This window comes from Nannobrachium achirus (assembly GCF_963921795.1).
Source record: "Nannobrachium achirus genome assembly, chromosome: 23".
In the NCBI taxonomy this organism is placed as follows: Eukaryota; Metazoa; Chordata; class Actinopteri; order Myctophiformes; family Myctophidae; genus Nannobrachium; species Nannobrachium achirus.
In genome coordinates this window covers 45,930,014-45,946,763 of record NC_137830.1, presented here as the reverse complement: position 1 = coordinate 45,946,763, position 16,750 = coordinate 45,930,014, and the positions used below count along the sequence as shown (strand labels likewise).

Below are 16,750 nucleotides of genomic sequence, written 5' to 3'. Positions count from 1 at the left end.
GCAACACTGCAGTGCCCATTTTGCTTAGTCGTAGTCCTGATGGAGAAACTATATATAAACACAAATCTTGACTATACTGTCCAAGATTTCAGGAATAGCACTTGGTCGAATCACTCATTCTGTGCCCTATTAAAGTTTAGAGATATACTGGATCGAGGCATTCTCATTTAAATGAAAAATGCCTTCATCATTTGGGCATAGTTCTACTGCCTGTTTAGGAGGAAGGGGATCTGGTGGAGATAATGTGAACCTGTAATAGAAAATATTAATGTTCCACAAGGATGAAGGATTTGAAGAATTGACAACGGTTTATTCATCAAAGAGGCTAAAAGTTGAACAGAGTATCAGCATTCACAAAAGACAGAGCTCTGGCCTCCATGGCCAGAGCTTGGGCCCCGTGGGGCAGACCACTCCTGAAGTGTCATATGGGACACCTCTTATACACCAAGGTGCTCTCCCTAGATGGAGATAGAATCTAAACATCTATACTAAGTACCATACAGTATATAATAAGGCTGACTGGTTAAGTTGCAATGACCATGTATAGCATCACTTAGTACAGGTTTTATGCTGACACAGAGGAGAAGTAGAAGTCAAAGTCCATGGATGTCAGCTGTTGGATTGACAGCTGCAGGCACATCCAAATTAGTACTTTGGCACTATTTGTTACTATATAAATATTTCTACCACAAACCTCAGCTGATGGTGGTCTACACCCTTCCCAGACAAAAAGTAGGAAAATGGGGTAAAACTAAAATAACTATGCCAAACTTATTAAGCCATTTTCCTCCTATCCTATTGATCTAATGATTTTTTCCCCCCTTAGTGAATCAACTGATTTGTCCTCTTTTATTTTACAGAAGTGAAAACATAATTGAGCTCAGGCCACATAGTGGCGCTAGAGTACAAGCTAAACCACTAGAGAAACACCCCCTGTGCTTTATACACCTGCTTTGGGCTGTTGAAGTAGTGTTAAAGAATATTGAACAGCAGATGGCACTGTTTGATTAACAGGCTGTTAGTAGTCATCCTCTGTTTGCTGTCCAAACCCATTTAGGCCGCCTAGAATTATTGAATGCTTTAACCAGTGAAAAATAGCAGATATACAAGCTCACAGCGCGGCACCGAGTGCCGCGCTGCGAGCTTGTAGATCTGCTATTTTTGAAAAAGTTGTGAAAATGTGTGCAAATCTTTGAATATATGTATTTTCAAAGCGAACGTTTGTAACTCAAATTTTGCTTCTGGGTGGTCCCTGGAACTAAATATTTTGGGATGGGGGTCCGTGGCCAAATACATATCATTTTGGGGGTCCTTCACATGAAAAGGTTTGAGAACCACTGACATAGTAGTCTCTCAAGAACAGACTAGCTGAGCTCCAGTTGAAGTGAAAAGGTCGGACGATGGCTAGCCAGATTGCTGACATAGAAACATAGGTTTTTCCAAAAATCTTAGCAAGATTCAAAAGACACTTATAGAATCAGGTCAAAATTCTAATTTTCACGATTTTTCAAAAATAGCAGATCTACAAGCTCGCAGCGCCGCGCTGTGAGCTTGTAGATCTGCTATTTTTCAATAGTTAAAGCATAAAATAATGTTAGTGTGCAGAATGTTCTGTTTTACCTGCAGTTCTAACAGTCTGCTGTGGCACTGATACTAGTGACATATTGCAGTCATTTCCATGACACTTCGCTGCTATTCTTGTGTCTGCACTCTGCATAAATGATTGAAAAAGTGACAGCAGCACTGAAATGAAAATGTAAATTAGTTTTCAGCTCCAAAGATTTTACAACATTACAAGAACTCTGCTTTTTCCATTGTTGTTTCCTTTTTCACTAAAATTACACAGTGATACTGATGGAGAGTTTCATACCGAGCACTTCAAAGGCTCAGGTAGAGTGGAAAACAGTAGCTCAACAGTAAACGGTTGAGCAACCCCCTGAGAGAAGTACAACTCGTAAAAAAGGCCAAATATTTGGCTGCTGCTTTGGCAACCTCTGCTGTTTTTTTTTTTTACACACAACCCTTTTAACCTAGCTTTTAACCTCTTATATATACAGTACTACAGCATAGGGGCTTTTAAGCCGTGACATAATTTTGTAGGCAGAGGAGAATCTGCCCCCAGATAATTTTCTGTCCCTCGCTATTTTCAACAGATCCGAGACAAAAATAACGACTAAAGTATAATTCTAACACTTTCCTTTCAACAACAAAGAGAAGAAAAATGTGTAAATAGTAAAAATAGTAAAAAGATTCACGGAAACTGGGGGCCTGTTTGATTAACAGGCTGTTAGTAGTCATCCTCTGTTTGCTGTCCAAACCCATTTAGGCCGCCTAGAATTATTGAATGCTTTAACCAGTGAAAAATAGCAGATATACAAGCTCACAGCGCGGCACCGAGTGCCGCGCTGCGAGCTTGTAGATCTGCTATTTTTGAAAAAGTTGTGAAAATGTGTGCAAATCTTTGAATATATGTATTTTCAAAGCGAACGTTTGTAACTCAAATTTTGCTTCTGGGTGGTCCCTGGAACTAAATATTTTGGGATGGGGGTCCGTGGCCAAATACATATCATTTTGGGGGTCCTTCACATGAAAAGGTTTGAGAACCACTGACATAGTAGTCTCTCAAGAACAGACTAGCTGAGCTCCAGTTGAAGTGAAAAGGTCGGACGATGGCTAGCCAGATTGCTGACATAGAAACATAGGTTTTTCCAAAAATCTTAGCAAGATTCAAAAGACACTTATAGAATCAGGTCAAAATTCTAATTTTCACGATTTTTCAAAAATAGCAGATCTACAAGCTCGCAGCGCCGCGCTGTGAGCTTGTAGATCTGCTATTTTTCAATAGTTAAAGCATAAAATAATGTTAGTGTGCAGAATGTTCTGTTTTACCTGCAGTTCTAACAGTCTGCTGTGGCACTGATACTAGTGACATATTGCAGTCATTTCCATGACACTTCGCTGCTATTCTTGTGTCTGCACTCTGCATAAATGATTGAAAAAGTGACAGCAGCACTGAAATGAAAATGTAAATTAGTTTTCAGCTCCAAAGATTTTACAACATTACAAGAACTCTGCTTTTTCCATTGTTGTTTCCTTTTTCACTAAAATTACACAGTGATACTGATGGAGAGTTTCATACCGAGCACTTCAAAGGCTCAGGTAGAGTGGAAAACAGTAGCTCAACAGTAAACGGTTGAGCAACCCCCTGAGAGAAGTACAACTCGTAAAAAAGGCCAAATATTTGGCTGCTGCTTTGGCAACCTCTGCTGTTTTTTTTTTTTACACACAACCCTTTTAACCTAGCTTTTAACCTCTTATATATACAGTACTACAGCATAGGGGCTTTTAAGCCGTGACATAATTTTGTAGGCAGAGGAGAATCTGCCCCCAGATAATTTTCTGTCCCTCGCTATTTTCAACAGATCCGAGACAAAAATAACGACTAAAGTATAATTCTAACACTTTCCTTTCAACAACAAAGAGAAGAAAAATGTGTAAATAGTAAAAATAGTAAAAAGATTCACGGAAACTGGGGGCAGAAATTCTCCTCTGCCTACAAAATGATGTCATACTTAACAGCCCCTATGCATATAAGTTAGATTTTTATTGTTTAGATTTCCTGCACGTTGAAAGTGGAAACTGTTTGGGCTACTAGGTATCTCTCTTATAATGGAGGAACAGTAGGAATACTAAATATAACCAGTAAGACTCCCTAATTGGGAGATAAGCGACCGTCAGGACTCAGGTCACATACACAAACTTTAGAAGGCAATCGTAGGCAATCAGGTGGGAATATGGGAAATGGGACAGATCCATGTTGATGACATGACTTTAGAGATACTGTGTAGTGTGTACCGCTTTGTGTGATTTTAGGCCAAAATCTGTAGGAGCAGTGTCCAAAAATGTGTTTTGCAAAAATCAGCCTGATGGTGGTGGTAGAAGAGGGCCATGTGAGAAATGAGGGGTGGAGGTTGTGAGTTGCCATCCAAGGAGTGTGTGTGCAAAGTTTGGAATGGATAGGGGCAATGGTGCAGGAGATAAGAGTAGGGCAAAAGTGTTACTTGACAGACAGACGGACAGACAGCCGGAGGAGCTTTTCACTGAAAGGTGCAATTCCATGATGTAGAGTTCATCTGAAGCCGATTGCTGAAAAGCAGCAGTGTACCCGTGCTTTAAAGTGACATCCATTATATTGTCCAATCAGAAAGGTCTATTGGTCTATCTATAACTCAAAGGACTTTTTGGGGTTTTGGGGTTACTCTAAATCAGTGGTTCTCAAACCTTTTGGGCTTAAGTATACATACCCCTTTTCCTTATTGCTGAATCCAAGTAGCCCCTTTAATCCAGAGGTTCTCAAAGTGGATTCCATGGACTCTGTGGGCTCCTTTAGGGGGGTCTAAATTGACCCATACAAGTCTGTAACTCTGACAGTGTACAAACCAAATGAACCCTGACGGGTTGTAGTAGTCTGTTTTCTATTCATTAACAGAAAAAAAAATCATACTTAATTTGGTTTAAAGCTACGTATACAGAGCAGCACGTTCACCTGCATTTGTCAATGTTTTATCATTAAACATAACAGTAAAATAAATGTTTCCATTTTCCATGTTCTCACAAATACCCCCTGTAGTACCTCTGCGTACCCCTAGGGGTACACGTACCCCCATTTGAGAAACACTGCTCTAAATGAAATAATAAAGGTGTACAAGAACTATAGTCTGGTTGCCCTTTAGGCAACCGCACCAATTACTGTGAACAACTGTGCAACGGAACGAGAAAATTCTACGCTTATTTTATTTGTTGATTTTTATTTATTTTACTTATTGAATTTAACATAGTTCCAGGACAGAAGAAAATGATGTGCCTTACAGAGAGGCTTTCATTACCCTATCATTATTATGCTACATTTATGGTAGTTGATATAATTAAATTCAGAACGGGTACACATTATTGTGTATCATTATTTTATGCTTTAACTATTGAAAAATAGCAGATATACAAGCTCACAGCGCGGCACCGAGTGCCGCGCTGCGAGCTTGTAGATCTGCTATTTTTGAAAAAAAATGGAAATTTAGAATCTTTACCCGATTCTATAAGTGTCTTTTGAATCCTTCTAAGGTTTTTGGAAAAACCCTATGTTTCTATATGTCAGCAATCTGGCCAGCCATTGTCAAAGAAAAGGTCCTTTTCACTTAAATGGAGCTCAGTTAGTCTGTTCTTGAGAGACTACTATGTCAGTGGTTCTCAAACCTTTTCATGTGAAGGACCCCCAAAATGATATGTATTTGGCCAAGAAAATACATATATTCAAAGATTTGCACACATTTTCACAGATTTTTCACAAATGGCAGATCTACAAGCTTGCAGCGCGGCACTCGGGTATATTTGCTATTTTTCACTGGTTAAAGCATTCAATAATTCTAGGCCTAAAGGAGTAGACTTGTATAATATAAAGTTTTGGGGTGGCAGTGGCTCAGAAGGTATAGCGGCCACTCAGGAATCAGTAGGTTCCTGGTTCGATCCCCAGCTCCCCTGTAGGAGTGTCCTGGAGCAAGACACAGAACCTGAGCAGGTTGCTGCCTTGCATGGTTTCCTTTGCCATCGACGTATGAATTGGTGAATGTAAAACCCTTTGGATAAAAAGCGCCATATAAATGCACATTTTCTTTTTTTTACCTCTGACGATGAATGGTGATCTGTAGGGTACATATAGTTAATTTGGTCCCATCCTCTTTTACAGTACACTTTAAGACATAATAAGACATAATAAGACAGAATAAAGCCATAATAAGAAATAATGTGTTGGTAATTAGAGCTAATATATTTTATTAGACAGAAACAAAGACAGAATAGTAGAAAGAGCGAATACATTCTCTGGCACCGTCACCTGCCGCGGAACTGCAGCGGCAGACACTGCCGCACGACCACTAGTTCGAACAGCAGTCGCACTGCATCGCCGGCGATAGGACCAGCAGTCCCGCCAGTAGGACCGGCGGCCGCCGCACGGACCGGCAGGTCCCGTAGCGGTAAACTGCCCGTCCGTGCGGTGGTGGCTGAGACAGAATAGCAGAAAGCGAATACATTATCTGGCACTGGCATCGCTGGTAACTGCCGTGGCAGCCACCACCGCACGGACGGGCAGTTTACCGCTACGGGACCTGCCGGTCCGTGCGGCGGCCGCCGGTCCTACTGGCGGGACTGCTGGTCCTATCGCCGGCGATGCAGTGCGACTGCTGGTCGAACTAGCGGTCGTGCGGCAGTGTCTGCCGCTGCAGTTCTGCGGCAGGTGACGGTGCCAGAGAATGTATTCGCTCTTTCTACTATTCTGTCTTTGTTTCTGTCTAATAAAATATATTAGCTCCAATTACCAACACATTATTTCTTATTATGGCTTTATTCTGTCTTATTATGTCTTATTATGTCTTAAAGTGTACTGTAAAAGAGGATGGGACCGTTAATTTATATAATTGCTGACTCTAACGCAGTATATTTCAAAGTGAGGTGGTCAGTATATCGATAAATGTGAACATTGCGGTTTTTCACGAGGGTTCCAATATTCATTCAGTCAACAGATTCTTTCTGTTTTTATTGCATCTCCATAAATTCACATTGATCCTATCTAGCAGTGTTTTTATTGGGGATGTCATGCAACTGCCAACAAAAGTATTTTATCTGGAGTGAAAGCTGTTATAGTCCACAAACACCACAGGAGGAAGGTTACCCTGCTGCGTGGGCAAAGGTCCATGAGATAAAAAACATATCCTATTCAATGACAGCAATATGATATATTGCTGTCATGTTGCTCAAAGACCAAAGGTTAATATTGAGCCCTAAATTGCTTAGACACTGAAAAAAGAAAAGAAACGTGGTTGAATTGGTGATCATTTTGACACCGATAAAATGAGGCAAGGTTAATCAGATTTGTAATGACCTTAATCTAGATTTCATCACTATAACAGTTATCCATCCTAAGATATTATTAACACATTGACCGCCATTTTAACATACCTCCGTACTCCCACCTGCCATTCGTCTCCATAGACTTCCATGTAATTGGGTGTGCACGGATCATGCACACCCATGCCTAGATAATGCACCACGTGTGTCCACATTGCTCACAGCTTTCAAACAAAAAAATCCGAATGGAAATCCGTTCAGGCATTCATGAGATAACAGCCACTATGTTTAACAAAGATGGCTGCCAAAATGGCTGCCATGCTTGAAAGATGGGGTTGCTATGGGGGTTAAACATGCAATTTCGCGATTGCTATCATGCCTACTCCATTTTTTTGGGGTGAAAACTTTTTTTTGATTTTTTTTTTTTTTTTTTTTTAATTCTCGGGACTATCGGGCCTGGCGGGGAAAGACATTGGAATAATCTCGGGACTATCGGGCCTGGCAGGGAATGAGTTAAAGGACCATCCTTTAATAATAGCTCTCCCCCCCCCTGCTTATATATATCCCTAAAGGGTGAGGAGGACGTGCAGGACGGAATTCGCACAGGACAGAAATGCTGGTCCCTGATTGGTCTACGGACTAACCCTAACCCAAACACACACAGCTACCTACATACCTACCTACCTACCTACCTACCTACCTACCTACATACCTACCTACCTACCTACCTACCTACATACCTACCTACCTACATACCTACCTACCTACATGCGTAGCCGAACACAATTCAATTCAATTCAATTCAAAGGAGCTTTATTGGCATGAGAAAACATACGTTTACATTGCCAAAGCAAGTATCACAAATACAATAAAAACTGTTGAAAATGGGGAACATATATACAGTTGGAGGGGGTACAGCATTGTGTAAACAGAGCTATGTCGCATTGTGACATTTTAAATATATATATATACAGGGTACAAATAGCAGCATTATTTTTCTCAAAATGCATTTAAAGGTATCAGCTCTGTTTCATACTGTATGTGCAGTAGGTCTAGATGTCAATCCATGGTTTGTACTGTAGTCCTTGTGGTGGTTGTCTTTCTAGCCTTCTTTTGTCGCAACAGTTCACAAATCTTGCTGCTGTGTTCGCGCATTGTTGTATTTCTCCCAGTAGGTATGGGAGTTTTTCTTATCATTGGTCGAGTTTTCACTTCGGGTGTGTGTAATCTGTGGGAAGTATGTGTCTCTGATGTCTTGGTATAGTGGGCAGGTGGTTAGAAAGTGTGTGTGCTTGTAGATCAGCTGTTTTCACTAGTTTAAATCATTAATTGATAAATGCAAAATGAACCGCTTTGGACAAGATTTTATTTCACCCGACAACGACGATATCTGAACTGTCGCTGGAGTAGCAGGAACGCCACCGTTGCCCCAAGCAATGCTGTGGCCCTCAGCTTGGCAACCTAGACATAATTCGGCCCTTTGGGAAAACTAATTGGGGAACCCTGCTCTATAATGTAAATTACAGCCGCACTTGGGAACTAAACATGCTGAAGAAAATTGTGCTGAAAACTGCAACAACCCAGTGTTGTGTAATGCTTTGCTTTACATTTAGCTATTGTTTTGCTAAATGTAACTGTGGAAACCCGATAAAAACACAAAGAAAAACTGATAAAACCTTTTTTGTATGCGAAGAATCGCGGGCACGCATGCTCCGGGTGCGCATCAGTGTGCCGACTGGCCGGTATTCTGACACTAAAACTAACCCTAACTCTAACCCCAACCCTAAACTTAACCTCAGTAACCGTGACGAGTAACTTACCTGCCGACTCTAGTCGGAATAGCGGCCCGTCGGGATATTGAGCGGAGCCCGCATGCTCCGCGTGCGTGCATGAGGGGTCAAGCCCAGCCCCCCCCCTTGCTGTAAATGACTTCCCGCTGCTATGTTGAGGCCGGATTTTCAGCACTGACATTAATTAAAAAAATACATACGATCTCACTTCAGAGTAGAGGCGGATCTTAGCCTCTTTCTCAGCACAACGTAGCCATGTATCATGGAACTGTGTTCAAATGTACAAGCATACCCTTCTCTTTAAAGTCTTGTTTTACTGTTTTTGAAAAGAGCATGTGAATGCATATTTTGGCTAAATATGCCTAGTTTTATAATATTTTTGATGCTTTTGTTGATAATATTCATTCATTTCATTGATCACATAGTGCTGTAAATTTTCCCTTTTAATTTCAACCGTCCAATACAGCGCATGAAGCACCATGAAGAACTACTTTCAGATTTTTCTTGATTTGTGCTCCAAATTTTAGTGATCAAATGCAGAAGACTTGAGCACCGAGCACACGCACTAGGGTTTCAAACGGTAGATGCACACGCAGTAGAGTTTTAAATGCGGAAGTCCTGCAATCCCAGATTTGACCACCAGGTGGTGGCAATTTCACTGGTGAGCAAACCATTGCCACTGCAGACTGAACGGTGCTTGAGCCAGTCAAGGACCTAAATACCTCAGGCCTGGGCTGCTTCAACAGAACAGGACCTGAACTAAGACAAAGTCAGAGAGAGAAGGATGAGGCTTGCGGCACACCAGGCACCCAGAACTAGGGGCATGCAGACAGACTGTCTTTATGGGAGCCAACCCAGGGCAAAGCCTGGAAAGGCAAGAAGCGCACCACCTACGTGGATGCATTGTGGAGCAGCAGCTTAGCTAACAAAGCTGTAGAGCTCAAGACCCTGTAGATCAGGGGTTCCCAAACTTTTTGGAGCTGTGTGAAGCACAGGCTCCCTATACGTGGCTGTGTGGGTCTGTGTGTCTGTGTGTGTGTCTGTGTGTGTGTGTGTGTGTATGTAGCCTGAACTTCCTAAACTTCGGCACGCCACTAGTCCCACAGTTTTGCCACCACACACTCGCGCCATATGTCAAATCGACCGGCTTACTCGGGAATCGTGGGCTATTACTTTTCTAAGAGAAAGGTTCAATAGTTTAATTGATATTAATTTATTAGTGAATTAATTTCCCCCATTGACTTATAATGGGAATCGCAAAAACTCACATTCAATTATTTGTCTCTCGCAAACCATAGGGGCTAGAGTTTCAAGACTTGGAGAGGAGGTTCATAATGATTTCAAGGATTAAATGAAAAATAATTGTGTCATTTGGCCGCATGGTGGCGCCATAACACCCCACTTTACGTTTTGGCCTGTAACTCTTGAACCGTAGGTCGGAAAATTAAAAATATTTTTCCCTGGATTCCTTGGGCCATGACGCATCTCCCCATATAGGCCACGCCCATTTGCGCCATGATAGATTGTCCGCCATCTTGAATTTTCTCCAAAACACACTTTTTGCTCCTTTTCCTACATATTTTCTTCAAATGTCACAAAAATCGGTACACATGATCCACACACACACACACACACACACACACACACACACACACACACACACACACACACACACACACACACACACACACACACAGCTCCACTTCACACGGGTGTTATTTTTTTGTCTCAGGGCACCCCATAAATATTTTTTTTAATCCTACATTATAATTTTCACTCCTAGCACCTTATATTTATAGCATATCGTCATTGTCGGGTGGAAACCTTGTATGTCCAAAACTGTTTGTTTTTTATTTATCATCTATAAAATTTACTAAGCGAGGCGTTGTGTGCTTGTAGATGTCTGTTTTCACTAGTTTCGTGCGACGGTCTTGTATGATGAAGCAGGGCTTTACTTAACCAAAAGACGTACACATTTGAAACTGGAAGATACAAGGTTTCTGCCCGACAGTGACGATATTTGAGTGATTATGTTGCGAGGAAAACCTTGAGATAATAGCCATTTTGGTTAGAACTGACTGAAAATACGTTTGTACTTCAAGTTTAAAATGATACTAAATATTTTTTCAAATGTCCAAATAAATTCCAAATATTATCAAATTATCTCGCGGCACCCCTGGACTGCCGTCGCGGCACCCCGGGGTGCCCTGTCACCCACTTTGAAAACCCCGGCTGTAGATATGAGAGTGTAGAGGGCAGCGATCCAGGAGTCCAGAGTTGGTGTTAGCTAGACTAACTCTTGCATCGCATTGCATAATCGTGGTTCTGGGCGCTTGGTCCTTTTCCCTTTTGTGCCAATATGGAGATCTCTATATCTGTCGATCCTTGTCCCTTTTACAGTATGCCCATTCATGGAGATCCCTGATGTAATCAGTATATGCCCATATATGGACATGTCTTTATGTGTCAGTCCTTGTCACCTTTATGCTCATATATGGAGATCCCTGATGGCAACAGAATATGTCCATATATGGGCAGGCCTTTTTGTGCCCATATATGGAGCTGAGTGATTTGTTTGCCCTTGATGCCATGACATCACAGGTTAGACAACACAATCCATATTTGTATGTTTACCCAATACCCGTTGTTAAGGTAAATAAACCTCAGCCTCCTTTAGGAGGTCCTCTTTTTGATGAAAGTAGTCCCTGAACCATGACATGTGTTCTTTCTTCTGTTGAACTGTCAAATGAGCATTTTTGGCCAGACCAGCCACCACAAGCTCCATGAAGTGACGCACCGGTCCTCGTTGGGGAAAGCCTTCCTCCAGGTGTTTCTCCAGGAAAACATGTTCATGGAACGGGACACTCATTTCCTCTTCTAGGCCGGCTTCATTGTTGATTGGATACTGCCACAGTTGTCCTTCTTTTGTCCACTGAATACTTTCTTCTAAAGCATTGCGGGGTGACTGGTTGGTTGTCCGAATTAACTGATTAGCAAAGTCGATGTCCCATAGGGTTGGCCTCGCTACTGAGCTCTCAGCTTCTTGGTCTACAGTTGGGGAAAACATACCAAGTCTCTTCCCTGAAAACAGGGTCCTCCTTCTCCGGACGCCATTCAGCTGAGCTGTGGCTCTGTCATGTATGTACCCTGGCCCATCTTCATCAAAGTGTATCTGATTAGTTGGCCGAGCATCCGGTCTGCTTGGCCCCGTCCCCACTTTCATGTCAGCAATGATGACACCTAGGTTGTTAACCTCCCCTTTCTTCTGGGCCTCAGCAATTGCCTCATGTTTCCTCATTTGTCTCAGAATCTCAGATTCGGCCTGGCTTTGGTTCGGTAGAGTGGTCGCAGCGGCTGAGGCAGCAGCAGCAGCAACCAGCTCAGGATTCAGCGTTTCACTCTGGACAGATGCCTCCTCGGTGGCCTTCTGAAACATACTCTGTATGCTCTCCATAGCTACTGGCTTGGGCTTTGTGGTGGATGTGGAGCAGTGAAGGACTTTCAGATGTTTTAACTTCCTCTTGCAGGTGACATCCACCTTCATGGCCCTCAGGAGATCCAGGAGGCTCTCCTTGCTGCTCTTTGATGAGTCACTCTTTTTCTCAGACTCTGTGTGTTCTGTGTTCTTTAGCTCTACGAATTCTTTTGATCTTCGTAGTCCAGTCATGCTTATATCACTTATATGCTGTATGGTACCTGCCTCTGTCTTAACCACTCCAACCTCTGCCACTTGTTCGGACATCTCGATGTTTTCCGAGTCAACTTTTCCTTCCTTTAACGATTTGCCATCTTGCATAGGAGGGAGTGAATCGTAGGGCTTTGACTCCATGGATACAACCCCAGATACGGTCAGCGCAGGTATGTCATCTTTCGTTTGTAACAAACATGCCTCATAGAGATCAACTGCACGATTCCGAGCTCTGCACATCGTATAAAATAATCTTCTATACATGTTTATCAAGATCCCGTTCAATGACGTCCTTGCAGGTATATAGCACGAGGGTCTAGTTGTTTTTTTTGTCTGAGCCCAGGGACTTTCTCTGTGTTTACTGTACGTCTCATGCATCCAGGGACTGCATCTCTGTATCTGTTTGTCCTTGTCACGTTTATGCCCATATATGGAGATCCTTGATGTCATCAGTATATATATGACCATACATGGCATGCCCACATGTGGGCATATCTGTTGGATCGGCAGTTCTGGTAAACTGGATCTCCATATATGCCTATACAGTTAGTATATTGGCATGGTTGGTCGGATCGTTGCTTCAATCTGGACAACTGCAGATCTGACCGCCTTCACACTTGGCACCGCACTCTCTCGGGTCCTTTGGAAGTTGATCTGTGAACTTCAGGGGTGTTGCACCAAATTCTGGGCCCTGGGTACTTTAACTATTGAAAAATAGCAGATATACAAGCTCACAGCGCAGCTTGTAGATCTGCTATTTTTGAAAAATCGTGAACATTTCTTTGAATATTTCAAATCCTTCTAAGGTTTTTTGAAAAACCTATGTTTCTATGTCAGTGGTGCTCAAACTTTTTCATGTAAAGGACTCCCAAAATGATATTTATTTGACCAAGGACCCCATCTCAAAATATTTAGTTCCAGGGACCCCCAGAAGCAAAATTTGAATTACAAATGTTCGCTTAAAAAATACATATATTCAAGGATTTGCATCTACAAGCTCACAGCGTGGCACTCGGTGCCGCGCTGTGAGCTTGTATATCTGCTATTTTTCAATAGCTAAAGTACCAGTAAGACTCCCTAATCGGGAGATAAGCGACCGTTGGTCGCTTATCTCCACAAATATCACAACCTCCACCTCTCACGTCATACGGGTAGCCATAGTTACACCTGGAATGTTGAATCTCCATATATGGAGATAACCTACGCATCACACAAAGTCTGACCTCACCAGCCCATACTTGGGCATGGACGACTTATATCTCCATATACGGAGATGGCCATATATGGAGATACGATGACATCACAGAGTCCACAGCTGATGATGTGGCGTGATGTCATACAATACACAAACAAGCCCTATATAAAGGGGCAATTCTCACCAGGGAAGAGAGCATTGCCTGGAATGTTGAATCTCCATATATGGAGATAACCTACGCATCACACAAAGTCTGACCTCACCAGCCCATACTTGGGCATGGACGACTTATATCTCCATATACGGAGATGGCCATATATGGAGATACGATGACATCACAGAGTCCACAGCTGATGATGTGGCGCGATGTCATACAATAAACAAACAAGCCCTATATACTGATGCGATACGATGACATCACAGAGTCCACAGCTGATGATGTGGCGTGATGTCATACAATAAACAAACAAGCCCTATATACTGATGCGGAGATATGAGCAGGGCAAAGGTGTGACGTGTGACGTGTGACCGACCGACGGACGGACGGCCGGTGGAGGTTTTCATAGTAAACTGCTCCCTGACGGTCGCAATAAAATAATTCCAGGACCCTCCACCTTGGGCCCTAGTAACTCAGTCCCACTTCCCCCCCCCTTGTGACGCCCCTGTCTGTGAGCTTGCTTGCTCACCTCTCCATTGTTGTGCATGATACGACCGGTCAACTTTAAACTGAGCGCATGTGTTGCTGATGACCCCGGGGTGTGACCCTGCTCAGCCCAGAGGGTTTCCAGAACCGAAAAACCTTGAATGGCTGGATCTGTCTCCAGGGGCGTCACAAGGGGTAGGAAAGTGGGACTGAGTTACCAGGGCCCAAGGTGGAGGGGCCCTAGTAACTTTAGCTATTGAAAAATAGCAGATATACAAGCTCACAGCGCGGCACCGAGTGCCGCGCTGCGAGCTTGTAGATCTGCTATTTTTGAAAAAGTCGTGAAAATGTGTGCAAATCTTTGAATATGTATTTTTTAAGTGAAAAAATACATTTGAGTTACATATGTAACTCAAATGTTGCTTCCGGGGGGGGGGGGGGGGGGGGGTCCCTGGAACTAAATATTTTGAGATGGGGGTCCGTGGCCAAATTCATATCATTTTGGAGGTCCTTCACATGAAAAAGTTTGAGCATCACTGACATGGAAACATGGTTTTCTTGCACACATTTTCACAATTTTTCAAAAATAGCAGATCTACAAGCTCACAGCGCGGCACTCGGTGCCGCGCTGTGTTAACATTCATGGGGGGCCCGCAGTGAGTCCTTGTACCCAGGACCCAGAATTTAGTGTGGCGCCCCTGACCCCTGTCTGTCTCTGTGGGTCTGTGGAGGAGGACAAACCTATCTCTGTCCGAGAACGGGTACTCTTACTCTGACAACAAGTAAGACGGGTATTGCTTAAACAAGTGGGGCATGCATTCCCAACGGGCATCGTTCCTGACTTGCATCATTCCTGATGGGCCGGTGCCTGTGCATAAATTCATTAACTCATTGCAGGCACGTGCACACATAGACATCAAAGGGGGCTTGAGCCCCTGCCCTTTTACCCATCTGTAAAAAGTGCCCTCTCTCCAGACCATGAATGCAGTTTTCACCATGGTGAAAGAAACCCAAATGCCCCCTTTCCATTCCATACCTGAAGGCAGCATTCAAAAGAATTGTCTTGTCCAACCTCTCCTGAACTTGAATGCAGCATCTTATGTTGAAAGAATTGCCCTCTCTTGTGTAGAAATCCATGCCGTATGACGCATTTCCAGTTTTCACTTGATTGTGCTTAGTTTAGTGTGATATCAAGTACCGAAAATAGCCGACCTCCAAGCTCACAGCACGTTGCAGCACAACACGTTGTGAGTCTGCTATTTTCTGCAAAAGACCCTTTTAGAAATTGCCTCTCTAACATTCTCTGCACGTCACTGACTCGTTGTATGTAATATATAACTTTATTAGTACTTTGGTAACGGGTGCCACACTGGGCGCTCTAACAATGGGTACAGCGGATCTCGCATGACCCGATGTGACATTCCCAACTTGCTTCGTTCCAGATTTGCATCGTTCCCGACTCGCGTGGTCTCCCGAGTATTGTTATGACACGTAAAGGTTTACATAACAGGTTGTGTACTATTTCTGAATGCTCATAGTTGGAGAGTATATAAACGTATCATAGTGTAGGGCAGGGGTGGGCAACTTTGATGGTGGAAAGGGCCACTATATTTTCACATTCACTCCAGAGGGCCACAATGCATATGCAGTCAAAAATAGCAAAAATAGCAGATCTACAAGCTCAAAACGTGTCGCAGTGCGACACGTTTTGAGCTTGTAGATCTGCTATTTTTGCTGTTTTTGAATTGGAATCCTGAAAAGTAACAATTTCATTTAATTTCAAATGCATTTATATGTTCTTCCTATGTTAACTTTGTGAACTTAAATACAAATATATTGGACATAATACTTGTACTAGTCAATAAGCTACTAATATAGACTGAAGGAACTAAAGCGAATCATGTTTGCATGGTTGGAAATGGAATTGTAACAGCTGAAATCAATAATATATCAGTATTCTGCTATTAACCTGTGGGCCGCATTAAGTGAAGGTGGGGGCTGCATGTGGCCCCCGGGCCGCCAATTGCCCATGTATGGTGTAGGGAGTGGATGTTCCATCCAACCCTGCCCAGAGGCCACATCTCCTCCTGGGCATTCCAGAGAAGAGGCAGTGTATCTCTGGGGTAACCCTGCTCTCCTCTGACAGGCCTGGCCCCCGGCACTGACTGAGGCACAATAGTGGTACACAGCTCAGTCTCTGCAAGCATCACTGCCACCAATCCTTATATCTCTGTCTCTCTGTCTCTCTCTCTCTCTTTTACCCGCTCTTCCTATTGGTTGTATCATGCCATGCCCACTTCAGAGTGACATGTATTGCCTTTGTGCCAAGTAGCTGTCAGTTTGTTTGCACTGTGCTCTGAATGATATGAGCATCGGATCACCCCATTCAACCCCGACTTAGCACATTGTTTACATCTTAACATATCTACCCTCAAAGCCCCATGAGAAAAAAACCTGAACTCGTATTGCCATAAACCATGTAAAAAGGGCTTTGGTTTCACGTTTTTGTCCTGATATATGACTCATATGCTTCCTAT

At 43.0% G+C, this 16,750-nt stretch overlaps 2 protein-coding genes across 2 annotated transcripts in view; one reads left to right on the top strand and one right to left on the bottom strand.

Moving 5' to 3' along the window:
• syn3 (synapsin III) overlaps window positions 1–16,750 on the top strand; it is a gene marked incomplete at both ends in the record, with an annotated part of 133,779 nt that overhangs the window by 4,459 nt on the left and 112,570 nt on the right. The window lies entirely within an intron of this gene.
• On the bottom strand, window positions 11,335–12,354 carry LOC308308466 (small ribosomal subunit protein mS31-like; the record flags this gene model as incomplete). The annotated part of the gene is made up of 1 exon (XM_080753881.1): window positions 11,335–12,354. The coding sequence occupies one exon, from the start codon at window positions 12,352–12,354 to the stop codon at window positions 11,335–11,337; it is 1,020 nt and encodes a 339-aa protein (XP_080610007.1).